This window comes from Bubalus bubalis, chromosome 4, assembly GCF_019923935.1.
Source record: "Bubalus bubalis isolate 160015118507 breed Murrah chromosome 4, NDDB_SH_1, whole genome shotgun sequence".
Taxonomy (NCBI): Eukaryota; Metazoa; Chordata; class Mammalia; order Artiodactyla; family Bovidae; genus Bubalus; species Bubalus bubalis.
In genome coordinates this window covers 94,417,941-94,432,106 of record NC_059160.1, presented here as the reverse complement: position 1 = coordinate 94,432,106, position 14,166 = coordinate 94,417,941, and the positions used below count along the sequence as shown (strand labels likewise).

The window sequence follows — 14,166 nt, the reverse complement described above, 5'->3', positions numbered from 1 at the left end:
TGCAGGAGGGGATTTCGTTTCTTTCTTTAGACCACTGCAGAAGAAATTTGTTAGTCGGCATTATGCCTGATTTAAGATTACTGCCTGTGTGATGATTTTAGCATTTTCCTCGCCTTGGCTCCTTTTCAGCAGCTTGAACATTTTTCTTCTCTTCCCTCCCTATGTGGCAAACTGTTTTCAGCCGCCAGCTATGATTTACGACTTGGTTGCTGTGCCAGCATTCCAGCTGTGAGCAGCTGTGTGCACATCTGGGAACCTCCTCCCTTTAAGCGCCCCCAAAAGAGGCTATGCTTTTGAGCCTGTATGTCCCCTGATTCATGCATGGGATTTCCTGCTCAGTGCAGGTCCTGGTATCTTTGGGACCACCTGGATGCTGAAGGCTTTGTATCTCTCAGAAGAAAGCAAAGTGAACGGCAGATCAGAGATTTTATCATGAATATCAGACATTGGCGATTTAGTTCATTTGGGTAGTCTTTCTAAGTCTTTTTTGTGTTACCATTAGATAAGTTGGCATTATCTTCCATAGTAAGGTTGTTTAAATTACCTGGTTTGTATAAAATTTCACCATTTTGCTCGCACCAGTGCCATCGCACCTGAATCAAATCCTATGCTCCTTATCTAGATTGCATGATTGCAATTTTACCAAGTTTGAATAATCCCCTACAGAATTTTTTTTGTTTTAAATCCCTCTCCAGTTTACTCTATAAAGCTAATGGCCTATCTCCATCAGGAGGGGACAGGCACAGATCAGGGCCTCTTCCCCAGTGCATGGGGATTATAATATGTGATCTCTGAAAGAAATTTGCTATTTTACGGTAGTTCTTTGAATCCCTACTTAATCTTAATCACTGTTCATTTGTAAGTACAGATGGCTATGTGAAAAGAAGTATTAAAAATACTGGTCAGTGTTAGGTGAACTGCAAGTCCAGAGAATAAACTCCAGATTGAGAGGTGGTATACTTGAAGTTTATAAAATGAAAAATGATTTAGTTCACCTGGACTTGTTTATCACCTGAGAAGCAAGTTTAAGGATATTAGATTAGGGGATGAGAGGAGTTCCTAGATGATGACTCCAGAATATTTAAGGGATATTAAGCAGTTTTAGGGGCCACTCCCAGTCCTTTGACGGAATACTAAGAGGACAGCTGCATCTTCCTGCAAAATAGCTCTTAGCATCTCTGTTACTGGCTGACGCAGTATTGTATTTCTGCAGTTCTAAGAACTTTATGAATTGAGTGACCAAAATGGTATCCAGTAATATTAACTTAGGTTGTGCTTTATTGAGCTGAGAAACAGGGAGGTTTTTTACTCTTACCTCCAAGCTGTAACCTTTCTTCATCTTCTGTTTATAGCAGAGCAATGATATCGCTCGGGGCTTTGAGAGAGGACTGGAACCAGAAAAGATCATAGGGGCGACAGATTCCTGTGGCGACTTAATGTTCCTAATGAAATGGTGAGAGAGATTGGGCCTCCCTCTGCAATTGTGTTTCTTTGCAGTGACTTGAATTCGTATGGAAGATAGGGAGGGAAGACTGAGTATTCCCCAACTAAGAATTGTGATTGTCAGGGATCTAAATTTTTAACTGATACCAGCTGTCAGTATTAAATGGGAATTGTGGTTCAGAGTGGATTTAAGATTGTAAAACTTTGGTATTAAGCCAAATTACATTAGCCCACATACCAGAAAATGGTAGAATTGAGGTAGGAAACATATAAACATGACCTAACCATTTATTTACACAGTTCTGAATCATTTACCGTTACACCATGAGCCTGTGGCCATGGGATAGAAATTGAGTGAGGCTTTCTGCCACCACTGTAGACCAAGACCGCTGAATAATGTCTAAAAGAGAAAAGTAATCTTTAACAAACAGCATTAAGGATAATACTAGCCAAAGCACAGGTTATTTCATCCGGTAGAGGGAATAGCTCTTAGAGAAAAGTGTAGTTGCTTCCCCTCAGCTTGGTTTCTTAGAGTCAGAGTGATTTATGGTGCAGCCCCCCTGCCTTTCTGTTTCCAAGTGTTCTGGCTTGTGATTTAAGTTTCATCTCTAAATAGAGGGTTCCTGCTACAGTGCCACTAAGGAAGCTAATTAGCTTAAAAGTTGGATAGTCAGGAGGTTTAATATTTTATCTGATCGTAATTTTGCTGGTAGATTACCCAGAAGCCTATATTTGAAGAATCACTATAATCTGTCCAAAGTCAGGAGCTGTATTGACTGCTTTTCCCACTTAGCCATATGTGGAACTTAACGATTTACATTCACATATTAACTAGCTTTTTCCACCACAGTCCAAATTTGGGTAGCTGCTCTAAGCTGTGTGTTTTCCCCCTCCTCTTCCTACCCATAATGCTTACCTCCATGAGTTCAGCATCTCCATTTTCTAGAAAAGAAGTTAGGTGGAGGGGGGAAGAAAGAAGTTAGTTGTCTTTTCCCACATCTCAGTGGAATGTTAATTAAAAAAATTTTTTTTTTTCTTGATTTGGAATCCTGGTTAAGGAACTTGCTAGATTTTTGTTGTTTTTGTTACACTGGATAGTAAAAAGTGTAACTTGGGTAATTGAAATTTGCAGCTAATTCCTGCATTTCATTTTAGTGACTAGGTTTTACATTCTTTGCTGACTCTATTTTCTCATTGTTCCAACCTACAGTTCTGACCAAAAGGATGAGTGTTTAAAAGGCCAGAAGATGAGGAGGGTTAGGACCCTTTCATGATCCAGATGATCCAGAAACTGGATTGAGCAATTTATGCGTAATCAATAGGGCTGAATGTAGCTTTGATTGTGTGTTCACTCACATGCTCATACACACAAATAAAACTTATGAAAGCAGAATTTATATAGTAGTTTAATTTTCAGCCTTTTAATTAAACCCACTATGTGTTCCATCTATTCTAGCTGAAGTCTTCTGTTTCTTCCTGATGTAGTCATTAAACGATGTTTACTAACAATTTGATTCATTGACTTAAATTTCTCCTTGAAATTGGGAGCCGTTAGGATCCTTTTCCCTTTGATGGAGAGGAAATCAAGTCAGCTAATTCATAATTCAGTAACAAACGAGTGTTTGGACAGACTCTCATTCTTCCTCTCTTCTAAGTCTCATATTCTTTCTCTCCAGGAAAGACACGGATGAAGCAGACCTGGTTCTTGCAAAAGAAGCTAATGTTAAATGCCCACAAATTGTGATAGCATTTTATGAAGAGAGACTGACGTGGCATGCATATCCTGAGGATGCGGAAAACAAAGAGAAAGAAACAGCAAAGAGCTAAAGGAGGGGGTGGTCTCTGTCATTTCTCTTTGTACATAATACATTCAGCTCCCTGCCTCCTCTCCTTTCTACCCACCCCCTTCTATCCTAAACACATCCATAAAAAATGTGCTTATCACTGTGCTCCACAGGAGAAATGTTGGTATTGGTTCTCTTGTAACATAACTGATGGTCTGATTCATGATAAGTGTCTCTCTGTGAAGACCAGGCATTTACATACTGTGTGTAATTCCCACCATTTTTTCCTTTGCCCTGCTCTCTCTCCCTTCTGCTCCCCTGTGACCTCAAGATGAATTTTAACTTTTTAGTCACCTTAGAGTCTTGATCTTTCGGGGTCGGTTGCTTTTTAGGTGGGGGATTTTGTTATAATGATGTTGAATTTTGGTTTCTTGCTTTGGCTCTTAGAACATATTGATGACCAGCTAGCCTTTGTTTTGAGATGTTGGGATGGAAAAGATGTTGCCCGTCTTTTAAAAAAGCCAACAGCAACTGCCTACCTGTTGGGGCTTCCCCAACCTCATTCAGCTCTACCCAGGAGAATACAGGGTTCCTGATGTGGTCTTCTGGGCCACCCTCTGTTGTTCATCCTCACCATCCTCCCAGAAGAGCGGCATCCTTTGGAGGGCTTGAAATTTTACATTCAGATTTGTCAAGGCACTCCTTCTAGCCCCAGGACTTTTGGCCTTATTTCTTAGCAATCCCTGATTCGGCTTCTGCAAGTTGGTGAAGTCTGTTATAAAATGACAAGATTATTAACTGTGGAAATTTGTAGCTATTAGTACATGAGGATGATGGGGTAGGATACAATTGTCTTTATTATCACATTTGGTATGTATGTATTATTTCCTTCCATCTCATTTGGATTATATATTTATGTAGGTGTGAGTGACTGCCTGGTGCTTGTGCCAAGGTGCTAGGCACCCTCCAACCCTGCCAACTTTTGTGGCCTCCCAAAGCAGTCGTGTTACCAAAGAGGCTTCAGACTTCTCAGTGGACCCCACTTTCCCCTCCATGCCATTATTTTCAGTGGGGAATTCTTGGAGGGGAGCCACTGGCCACAGTATCAATTTTAAATATTCATAGCATTTATAATCATAAATTCCTTGCTTTGTTGACTTCTGGATTTGCCACCAAGAGTCCCCAAAGTGTTAATGCCCTTCCCTTTTTCCACCCTCAGACTCTTAGTTGGATTTTATTTTTTTTTTTAATTAATTTCTATGGAAGACTATCGACCTCCGAGAATGACAGGCCCTGGCATGTTGACACAACCTCTCCCCAACTCAGCAAAGTATTTCTTTTTTGGCTTCTTCCTGCTTTGCCATTATGTTGAGAGGTTATTTTTCTGATTATAGCCTTCAGCCTTTGTTCCCCAAGAAACACCCTACTTCTCTTTTCCCTTTTTTTCTTGTAGTTAAAGGGGGCTAGAGAATCAAGACTAAAAGTCAGGAAATAGCAGGGTTTTGAGCATCCTTGTCCCAGCCTGAAGCTGAGGAAATAAGAATAAGTGCTTGAAATAGCCTTAACTCTAGAGTTCACCAGCCATTGAGGTTGTTTTTGTGGTTGCTTTTGATTTTTAAAACATAGCTGTCTGGCCAGGAGCATTCAACCATCTCTAGATTTTTTAGAGTAATGAGGGGAATGAAGAGATTGCTGCAGTTCACAGATGAGCCAAATAATATGCAAATCATATACCCATTCATAGCATTTGTTAACATTGCTTCCCTGCTCAGCTGCTGATTGAATTCTGTGTGCTTGTATAAATTATGTCAAAGATTATACCGCACAGTTGAGAAGACAGCTGTTGCAGTGACATGACAGACTGGAACAATGAAGCTTTTGGTTTTAGCCATCCAGGAAAAGCCTTCTGAATGGTAATGTGATTGGGTGAGAACTCATAACCCACACCTCAAATGGGTAGGAGTTTACTCTCCATCTTCTTTAACTAAAGGAATTAAAGGCCTAGATCAAGTGCTGGATAATTGACAGTTGTTAGTACTTAATCTGATGGGCATGTGAAAGAAAGGTTGGTCAGAAAAGAGGTCTTTCATGCAAGTAACTAAGGATATCAATTAGGATGTGCTAGAACAGAACAAATAGGCCAGAGCTGCCAAGGAGACCATCCGGGTCTCGATTTCCAGGTGGAGAAAAGGACAGCTCATCCATGTGGCTAGTGTCTGTCTCCCAGGAGGAGTGGGCATGTAAACAGAGTACAGTGACCATGTTTTTAGAGCGCAAATCTAGGCCATGGACAAAAACCAGCCCAATTATTTGGTACTGAGATTGGTCTTGAGAAACCTGGGACACATGGTTGCCAGGGTTATGGGTAATGTTTAAGACATTCATCAAAATCTGATTTCTTTCAACAAAAAACCCCCAGGATTATCTACTATTCATCACTGCTTTAATACTTTAGTTTTCACTTCATTCATCTTTTTCTGTCCACAGTTATTGAAATCAAGGTCTTATACTGTGTGCTGCCCAAACAACTTGTTCTCTCCCTGCCTATCCACAGCCAGTTCTGTAGGAAAGAAGGAGCCAGCCGCCAGTACTCATCTCAGCCCTTCAGAAGAAAGGAAACTAGATGCCTGTCTGTGCCTCGGGCATTTGATGGTGTCAAGTAGCTGTCCAGGCCCTTGGAGAATTGCAGCCTCGAACAGAAACCTGCTTTCATGGGGCTTTCTCCTCTCAGAAGAGTTAGTAGCCCTGGGCTAAGCAGTCTTAAATACCTAGGTCTCAGGTGCTCAAAGTGTGTTTTTCCTGTTCGTCCTCTTTCAAAACATCTTCCTATTGCTGAGTTTCTTCTTGTAATCAGCATTCAAGGATTTCTCCTTCCACAGAATGTAGCAGAGCTGTGAGCACCAGAGTCTACCAAATCAGCATAGCTAGCTTCCCTGAGCCCTGGGCTGGGCAGAAGCCCTCATGTTAAGATCAGCTGTTAGAGAATGTCAGCCCTGATGGAAGCACCCGTTTTTAACCTGGAGAGGGCCATATCATTTTTCCTTCTGCACTCCAGCTTTCCTGTGCGTTCTAACACTCAAAAGTCTAGATGGTTCTTGGCAGTCCCTCAGCCATATATCTATAGTACTTTTGTTGAAGAAAAGCTGGTCTTGTTCTTGGGCAGTTTTCAGTTATTCTTAACTCTTTGTTCCTGTGCTGTAGCCTCCCTGCAGTTCAATTTCCTTATTTTTAGGCCAAATCCTGGGGCCTGGGGGAAAGTGCTTGTGATTTTCATCTTGTCATTTGGTTGGATCTCTGTTTAGCCCAGCTTAGCTAAGGTACAGAGGGGTCAGAGGAATCCAGCGAGTGATTGTCTTTGCCCTTAGGGTTTGAATTCTGGGGCCTAAAGTAAGTTCACGGTGGCACAAGAACCTCAGGAAGGGTTATGTCATTAGATTTGAGATGTGGAAATGGTTTCTCACAAACGGGGTCAAAGGAAAAGCTTGTTTGGCAGCCGTAACTCCATCCTTCTGGTTTAGGTTTTTAGAGTGAAGGTTAAGAGTGCTGAGATGTGTACTATTGTAATTAGACCACCAAGCAAGCATACCTGTCAGGACAGAGAGAGGAAAGGTCTGAACCCAGTGTATTTTTTTCATTTTGGCTCTACCACTAATCATAAAAGTTAGGTTTTTCAAAACTAGAGGTGTTACCTGGCTTGCCCCTAAGAGCATATGCTCAGAATTGGGGCCCCCACCCGCCCAGTTAGTCACAGTGGGTTTGTATTGAGCTGTCCAGTTCCTGTCAGTCACATTAGTGTACACCAGCATTTACTTCATTCAGTGGCCATTATTTTGGCCCTGGGGATACAAAGTTCAAAAAGATGCAGTCTCTGACCTCAAAGAATTTCCATACTGCTGCATAGTGTAATAAATGTTACAAGTGGGCACATTTTACATTTTGGGGCAGAGACCACTGGTTGGTGTAGTTTGTGGTTCTAGAGTAGTCGGGTGATGGTTAGGTGCGTGTGTAGAAAAGATCTGTGACCTTGGATGAACCAAGGTAACTGGCCATAGATGAACTGCAAGGGCTTGTTTTAGCCCAGAAAGTAAAGATAACAGGCTTAGTTAGAAATGCTACTCCTGAGAGAGAACAACAGGTTAAGTGGGGGTTGAGAACCCCTGGCTCTGGTCCCTAGGTTCTTTGCTGAAGTATTTAATTGTATAGTTAATCCTCACTTGTGGAAAGCATCGACTATGTTGCACAGCCAGTTTTGTGTTGTTATCATCATAGATTCTGTAAAATGTATTCCTTGTAGATCAACGGTTGCTCACACCCTTTTCAGTTTCTCATGCTTTTTGAAGGAATTAACATGAGGCTGACTTGGAGCCTAAAACAGGGACATACTTTCCAATGTGCTGAAAAGAAGGCTTGGGCCCATCTGGTGACACCTGGACCTCTGTTCTGGACAGTGTAGTTTTATTTCATGCTGCAAAATGGTGATTTCTAAGCAGATACTGTGTCAGTTATGCGGAAACCTCCCAGAAATACATGTGACCTGGAGTTTTGGACTTAATCCGTCTGGGGAGGTCCAGGATGAGGCCGAGCCATGCTAAGAGAGCCATGCTGAGAAACAGTCTGACCTTAAGAAATGTCCTAGTTCTGACCATGTGACCACAGGAAGAATGATACTTTTCTCTGCCTGCATAATTGAGAGTTGGATAATTGAAAGTTGACTAAAAGGTGAAGGTTCTTTGGATAGCTTCATAAAAATTCTAGTTTCTTTTTGCTTGCGCTGAATTTCTTGAATTTTAAACTACCTCATCTTGTCTTTTTAGAGTTTCTTCAGCTTGTCGTTTGCCACTTTAACATCGTGCTTTACTCTGACTGTTTTCTCAGATGGAATGTTTCCTCTTTGTTGAGAGCATGTTTTCTAGCCTTTCGTTCTGATCCTCATTTCACTTAACGTCTCATGTTGCTCCTCTGTCAGAGAAATGTCTTAAGATAGTTTAAAATCTTGGTTCATTGGAATAAAGTGATCCTCCTGCTGTTTGTCTCTGAGGTCAGTAGGAGGAGGAGTTAAAACAAGGTGGTAGGGGAGGGGACAGACCCTGCACTGGAGGCAGCCAACAACGGAAGAGCCATTAATTAAGACAATTTCAAAGTCAACTGATTGTGATCATTAATGTCACAATAGATCAAAACCTAATTATCACAGCCTAGGTAAGAGCCATCAGTATTAATCAGAAAATCTAATAGGAAACTATTATCAAGAAATTAGGCCAAATTGAATGCAATGAACTTTTTATCTTGTCATTCTCTCCTCTCCTTTTTCTCTTTTTCTTTTTTAATTTGGTGATGTCCCCCGGCGTTGGTGAGTGTGACCCTCACAGTTGACCCAGGCCCCGGTGGCCTGTTTGTCATGCTTTCTGAGGAATTCTGATGCAGGCTGACCCTGAACTGTCACCGCTGCTTTAATCAGTCTTGAACTTGCGCATCACCTGGCCTTACCCAGTGTGATCAGCAGTCAATGAGAAAAGGTTGTATTTAGGTCTTGCAGTTGTCGGTCCTTCCTGGAACTAGAGTATCCCTGGTGGACGTGATGCTGTGTGTGTTAACTCACTGTTTGAGCTTCTGATGCACGTAGGATCCTGTTGCTCTGGCTACTGCAAGTGGGTATGGAGGAAAGGAGGTGCTTCCTGCCTGGGGATTCTTCAAAAAGACCTTGGAAGAGGTCCACTGTCATCATACCACGGCACTTTTAAAGGTTCAAGTCAGTGTTTTGCCGTTTCCAGTAGCTTACGGTTTGATTCTAAACCAGGACTGGCTGTGGGTTTAGTTTAGTTTATCCCCTAGTTTTAGGATAACAGTCATAGTGATTTCTACCAGAATCCAGTATAAATCCAAAAGGGGTGGGGATATGTTTTTCTTTTGTTATTTGTTAAAGATTTAGGCCTCTGGCAGGAGGTAGGAATATTACAAGAGTCTCTGACTAGTTAATAAAGATCACTTCATACCACTTCATACCCTCTCCCTAAATGGAAAAATAAGTGTCCCCATCTGTCTCCATCTTGAACTGATGTGAAGATACCACAACTCCTGGGGTTGAGCTGAGGCAGAAAGGGTGGAAAGCTGCCACCCCTGGGTGTCATGGGGAAGGACGAGTGGCAGCAGCGGGCTGGTGCCAGGGTTCCCAGGGGAGCCTGTAGAGAAAGCTGCCACTGCTGTTGCTGGCCTTTCCCCACCAGCGTGGAGCTCAGCGCACTCCCCACCGCCGCTGAGGAAGTGGTTCTTAGCTTTCTGCTTGAGCGTGGTCTTGCTTCATTCTGAATTTCAGGATTTGGGTTACTCAGTATAGAACTTTGAGAAATCAGTGTGACTTAGTCCTTCACATACAGTAAACTGAGTATTTCTTTATAAAAGAATTCATGCCCTTAATGTTTAAAATGTAACTTTATTTTCAAAACGCCCATTAACGCATGACTTTCAGAAGTAGTTTGTTTCTTCTCCAAGACTCCTTGCATATGCTGGATAAATAATAGGCCATCAGTTAATACTTGTGGGTTGATTGAGTTCATCTGGTTTGCAGAGAGAGATCTGCCTACCGACTTCTTTTGCTCTCAAGTGTACTCAGAAAAAAAATGCTCCAGGGTGTGGAACAAGAATTGAGTGGATGCTGACTGTGTGTGCCAAGCTCCTCCTCTGATTCATAATGGCTGACCTTGGGCAAGTCACTCCTTTCAATGCCTCAGTTCCCCATCTGTCAAATGGGGGTAATAATACTGACCTACCTCACAGGGGTGTTGTGAGGCATTGTAAATCATAGTTGACAGAATACTTTAGGGTCCTCGATGGAGGATGCCTTGAGCCGAAGTCTAGGTTTTTGTCCTCACTGAGTTGTCCCAAGGTTGGAACTACTTAGTGACCTCGGCAAGTTCTCTGCCCCCCACCCCTCATCAAAGCTGCTAGTTCAGATGTTGACAGTGTTTTCATGAATGTTGGAATCTTAATAGTCCAGACTTACTTAGGATGTTATGGGGGACGGCACAGTATTTTCTGTCTTGCATCCACAAAAAGAGGCTGTTTGAGACTGAGAGCATTGGATTAAGGAGTCGGGTGCTACTGCTTGTTTCCCTGCAGGTTGGGAGCTAAGGCTTGGAACGTACTGGAGCTGTCTCAGGAGCAAAGTGCACACCGTGGGCGTGACTTAACGTTTCTCCCTCCCTGAACTGATCCCAGGACAGCTGGGTCACTTCACCTCTTCTAGGTATCTGTCCTCGAGCCGCCGCCTCCCCATAGGAACCAGCTGGTTCAATAAACATAACTGCTTCCTCCATCCCCCACCAAAAAGCCACGGTGGAAATTTTTTTTTTCTAGGGACATGATTAACACTCCGAATTGGGCATTGATACTCCTGAGAGCTTCATCCAGTTACGGGTTTCAGCATCTGTCATCTCTTTCTCAGTGTCCACAGTCTGAACCTGACTTTGACCTTTTTCCCTCTGGTTCGGGAAAACTCTCAGACACTATTTGCCCAGGTGTGGGCTCAAGAGCCTTACTCTCCATCTCAGTTTAGGGGCTCAGCCGGCTCCTCTTCTTCCCAACAGGGCTCTTTCTCTCCCTCTCCTTGGCCCTAGATGTGTAACCCATGAAAAAGCACAAGGTCCTGGCCCCTTGCTGCAGTCACATTCCAGTTCTTGGTCTTTTGTGGACTCCTCTGTTCACAGCACCGGCAGCACCAGGCGGTTCTGGGGAGGCGTGGAGGGTGGAGAAAGCACGTCTGCCATCCTGCCAAGTAGTCAGGAGCTGGTTCGCCCGCAGTCCACAGGCCTCCCCACCCCTTCCCACAGGGTGGGCTCTGAGAGACTCCAGGAGCTGGCTTTCTTTCAGCACTCAGTACCATCGTGAGCAGCAAAACAAATCACACTTTGTAGCCAGGTTTCTGAATGGAAAAATGGGAAATTGAATTATCTACGGACCTTTTTGATTTGTGGGGGAGTTTTGGTTGTTTCTTGGTTATATTTCAGCCAAACATGTCTGCTTTTGATTTTTTTTTTTTTTAGGATAAGTGATATATATATATGTTCGCCTTTTAAATGTAAATGTTTCAAAGTAGGCAATTTACGTGTTTCCACACCTGACATCTGATGCAGACCTCATTCTCTCCCCCCTTCCACCCACCCCCTTTCCCTCTTTTCATACTCTTGTATTGGTTCTAATAAATGGTTGCTTTTCAAGTACGGATCCTGAGTGGTGGTTTGAAGATGTGGGTCTTACCCTCCTTCCTTAATTTGGGCTTAAGCTCGGCCAGTAGCAGCACATGGGTTCCTGAAAGAGCTGGGAGAACAGAAAGGGCTTTTTTCTAAGCACTCTTGGTCTCTGACTTTCTGCAAACAGCCACAGGGTGGCGCAAGCCTGAGGGAATAAGAGAAAGTGGACCCTGCTCCTTGCTCCTTCCCTTAACCCCTTCAGATTCTGTGCCTGCCTGGCTGGAAGAATAAACGTTAACTTTCAGGGACCCCAGAAACGTCAGCTCTTAGTTACTGAATTTGTGGAAAACCACATGGACAAACAGGTTTGAAAATCCCAATACATGTGAGTTTATAAATAATGACTGATCTTTTTGATTTGCTTCATAAAAACCAAAGGAATTGAGCATCTGATGATGGGGGGGCGGGCAATTGGGAGTTGGATTAGAAAGAAAATGTAGGTAATTAACGTAGATAGAACATTTGCTGGGTAATATAAGCCTGTCGCAGTTCTGAATCTCATAGGAATGTGGGCAGAACCTCAGGAGCAAGCAGTGAAGACGGAGGGATGCCAGAACCCAGACCCGCTGAGAGGCGCCTCCTCTCCTTTTCCACCATCTCTTATCTGCAATTCCCCTCCTGTTTTCCCTTCTTGCTGCTGAGTTATAGGGTCTCCCCAGTCTAATCTCGTAAAGTCTCATGAAGACATCTGTAGGTTGGCTGGTTTAATGGTCCATGACCTCATAAACATGGGACAGGAGAGCCATTTGGTCCACTTCAGAGCCAGACCCTTCTGGACATTATTTATTTCCTACCTCTGAAGCTGGGGACTGCTTGCCCCCTTCCCTTTCCATCTCTTTCTGGTTCTTTCACCATCACGCACTTTATCTCTGCCTTGGGCCCGTCAGAAAGCGCGACTGGAGTTTTGACACTCGCTCCCACTCCTAAACAGTTTCCCTCCGGTGGGTCAGGGTATGCCGGCCCGGCACTCAGCTAAGCTCTTCGCGGCTCATCACTTTTCTCCCGAGAACCCTGGCCCTCAGCATGCCAGCAGACGAGGCCTCGGCCAGCCGGCCGGCCAGTCATGCCTCCCCCTTTGTCTCCACTGAAGGGCTGCGGAGCTTGCAAAATCAATGCAGCCCCGACAGCCTGGGGAAGATGGAGGGCCGCCGCGTGGGAGTCTGTGCTTAGCCGGATGACTGAGTGCATAGCTTGAAATCGCCCTGTTAAGAGGAAGCAGCCCCCCAGGCAGCCTCCTGCTTTTGGAAGGAAGTGGGAGAGGAGCCCCAGAGCCCCCGTGCTGGGAGCTGCTGCACCAGAGTGTGTGCAGAAAGCAGCCCATTACAGCCTGTGGATAGGCCAAGAGGCTCTCCAGGCCCAGGGTGTGACCTGTGGTGGTGGGTGGGGGACAGATAAGGCAAAGCCTGGCCAACTGGTGTGTGAGCACGCCACATGGGCACAGTGTGGAGGGTAAAGGGGTGGGGGAGAACCCACACAGACTCGCCTGCATAAAGTTGTGAACCCGGTGAAGACATGAATGCAAGGGTCTGGTTGTTTCCTCCTCCCAGGGTTCTCCTCCCCCAACCCCCTCTGCAGCTGTAACATCTTGCTTTCCAGGTGTCAGCTCCCTCCTCTCGCAGCTTCTGTCTTTATTTGTGTGTCGGTATTTTTTATGGTTTCTCCCTTTTGTCTACTCCATCGTGTGTGTTTTTCTCTTTTTTTTTTTCTTCTCATTCTGGTTTCTGCACCCCATGTTCTCTCCACCCCCTTCAAAGTCCATAAGCAGCCTCAATTTGGACATTTAATTTCAACCCCATCAAATTATTATCTTTCTTGCAACAACCTGGGACTCTTTATGAGCTCTTTCTACCCCACGCCACTGCTGGAAACAGGTGCATCTCTTTCTCCGTATGATGTGGTGCCCCCCACTCCCTCCCACCCCCCAGACTGGGAGAGGCGATGCCGGCTCAGCGGCCTCATGCTTCCTCTCAGCAAAGCCTTGTGCGATCATTTGGTTATGAGCCAAGGAGAGAGAAAGAGCTACTGAGAATTGAGCTTGCTGATAAATATGGAGGCTGCTGAGATGAAAAGGTTTGGGGTTATTATTGCACCCTTTCCTCTCTCCCCCTCCACCCCTTCCTCCTGCTGCTGCTCTCTTCTGGGGAAGGAAGCTGGTGAGGAGTGGAGGCACTGGCCACAGCTGCTGCGGTTTATGAAATTCTGCTCCTACATCTGCAGCAAGGGTGGGAGCGGGGCAGGTGAGCTCTGCTGGGAGAGGGAGGGGGGGCAGGGATGCTGAACCCCCTGCCTGAGCTGTGCAGGAATGTGATGGGCCACTCCTGCGACTCCCAAGACCATGCAGCCCTCTCCATGCAGCCTGTTTCCGCCTTACTTCTCAGCCCCGACTGTAACCCGCTGCTGCTTTCCATTTCAACTCTCCTGGCAAGAAGCGGGAGAGTCAGCTCCCAGAGACCTGGCCTCTGTCTCAGCCCCTCTGCCTCTAGTTCCTGTCTCACTCCTCCACTCCAGTCTGCACCTGGAGCTGGGAGGTGGAGGGCATGGAACTGCCGCTTTGATCCTGGGTGAGAGTAGGAGCTGTCTGCTCCTCAGGGTGTCGTTGGGGAGAATGCAGGCACGTCCACCGCTAGACTGGGACACCAGATCTCTCCACGTGTTCTCCACCCTCCCTGCCTCTCCTCCACCGCCTGCCCCTC

At 44.9% G+C, this 14,166-nt stretch overlaps 1 protein-coding gene across 6 annotated transcripts in view; it reads left to right on the top strand.

The window, feature by feature from the left end:
* Nucleotides 1–11,440, top strand: part of CBX5 (chromobox 5) — a 34,652-nt gene extending 23,212 nt beyond the window's left edge. For 5 of the 6 annotated variants that reach the window (XM_006063712.4, XM_006063713.4, XM_025284313.3 and 2 more), the window contains 2 exons: nucleotides 1,353–1,453; nucleotides 3,120–11,440. In XM_006063712.4, coding sequence (XP_006063774.1) covers nucleotides 1,353–1,453; nucleotides 3,120–3,270 — 252 coding nt within the window. In that variant the 3' untranslated portion in view covers nucleotides 3,271–11,440. The remainder of the gene's footprint in view (nucleotides 1–1,352; nucleotides 1,454–3,119) is intronic. The other variant, XM_044941800.2, reaches the window with a different exon arrangement.
* The last annotated feature ends 2,726 nt before the right edge of the window (nucleotides 11,441–14,166 follow it).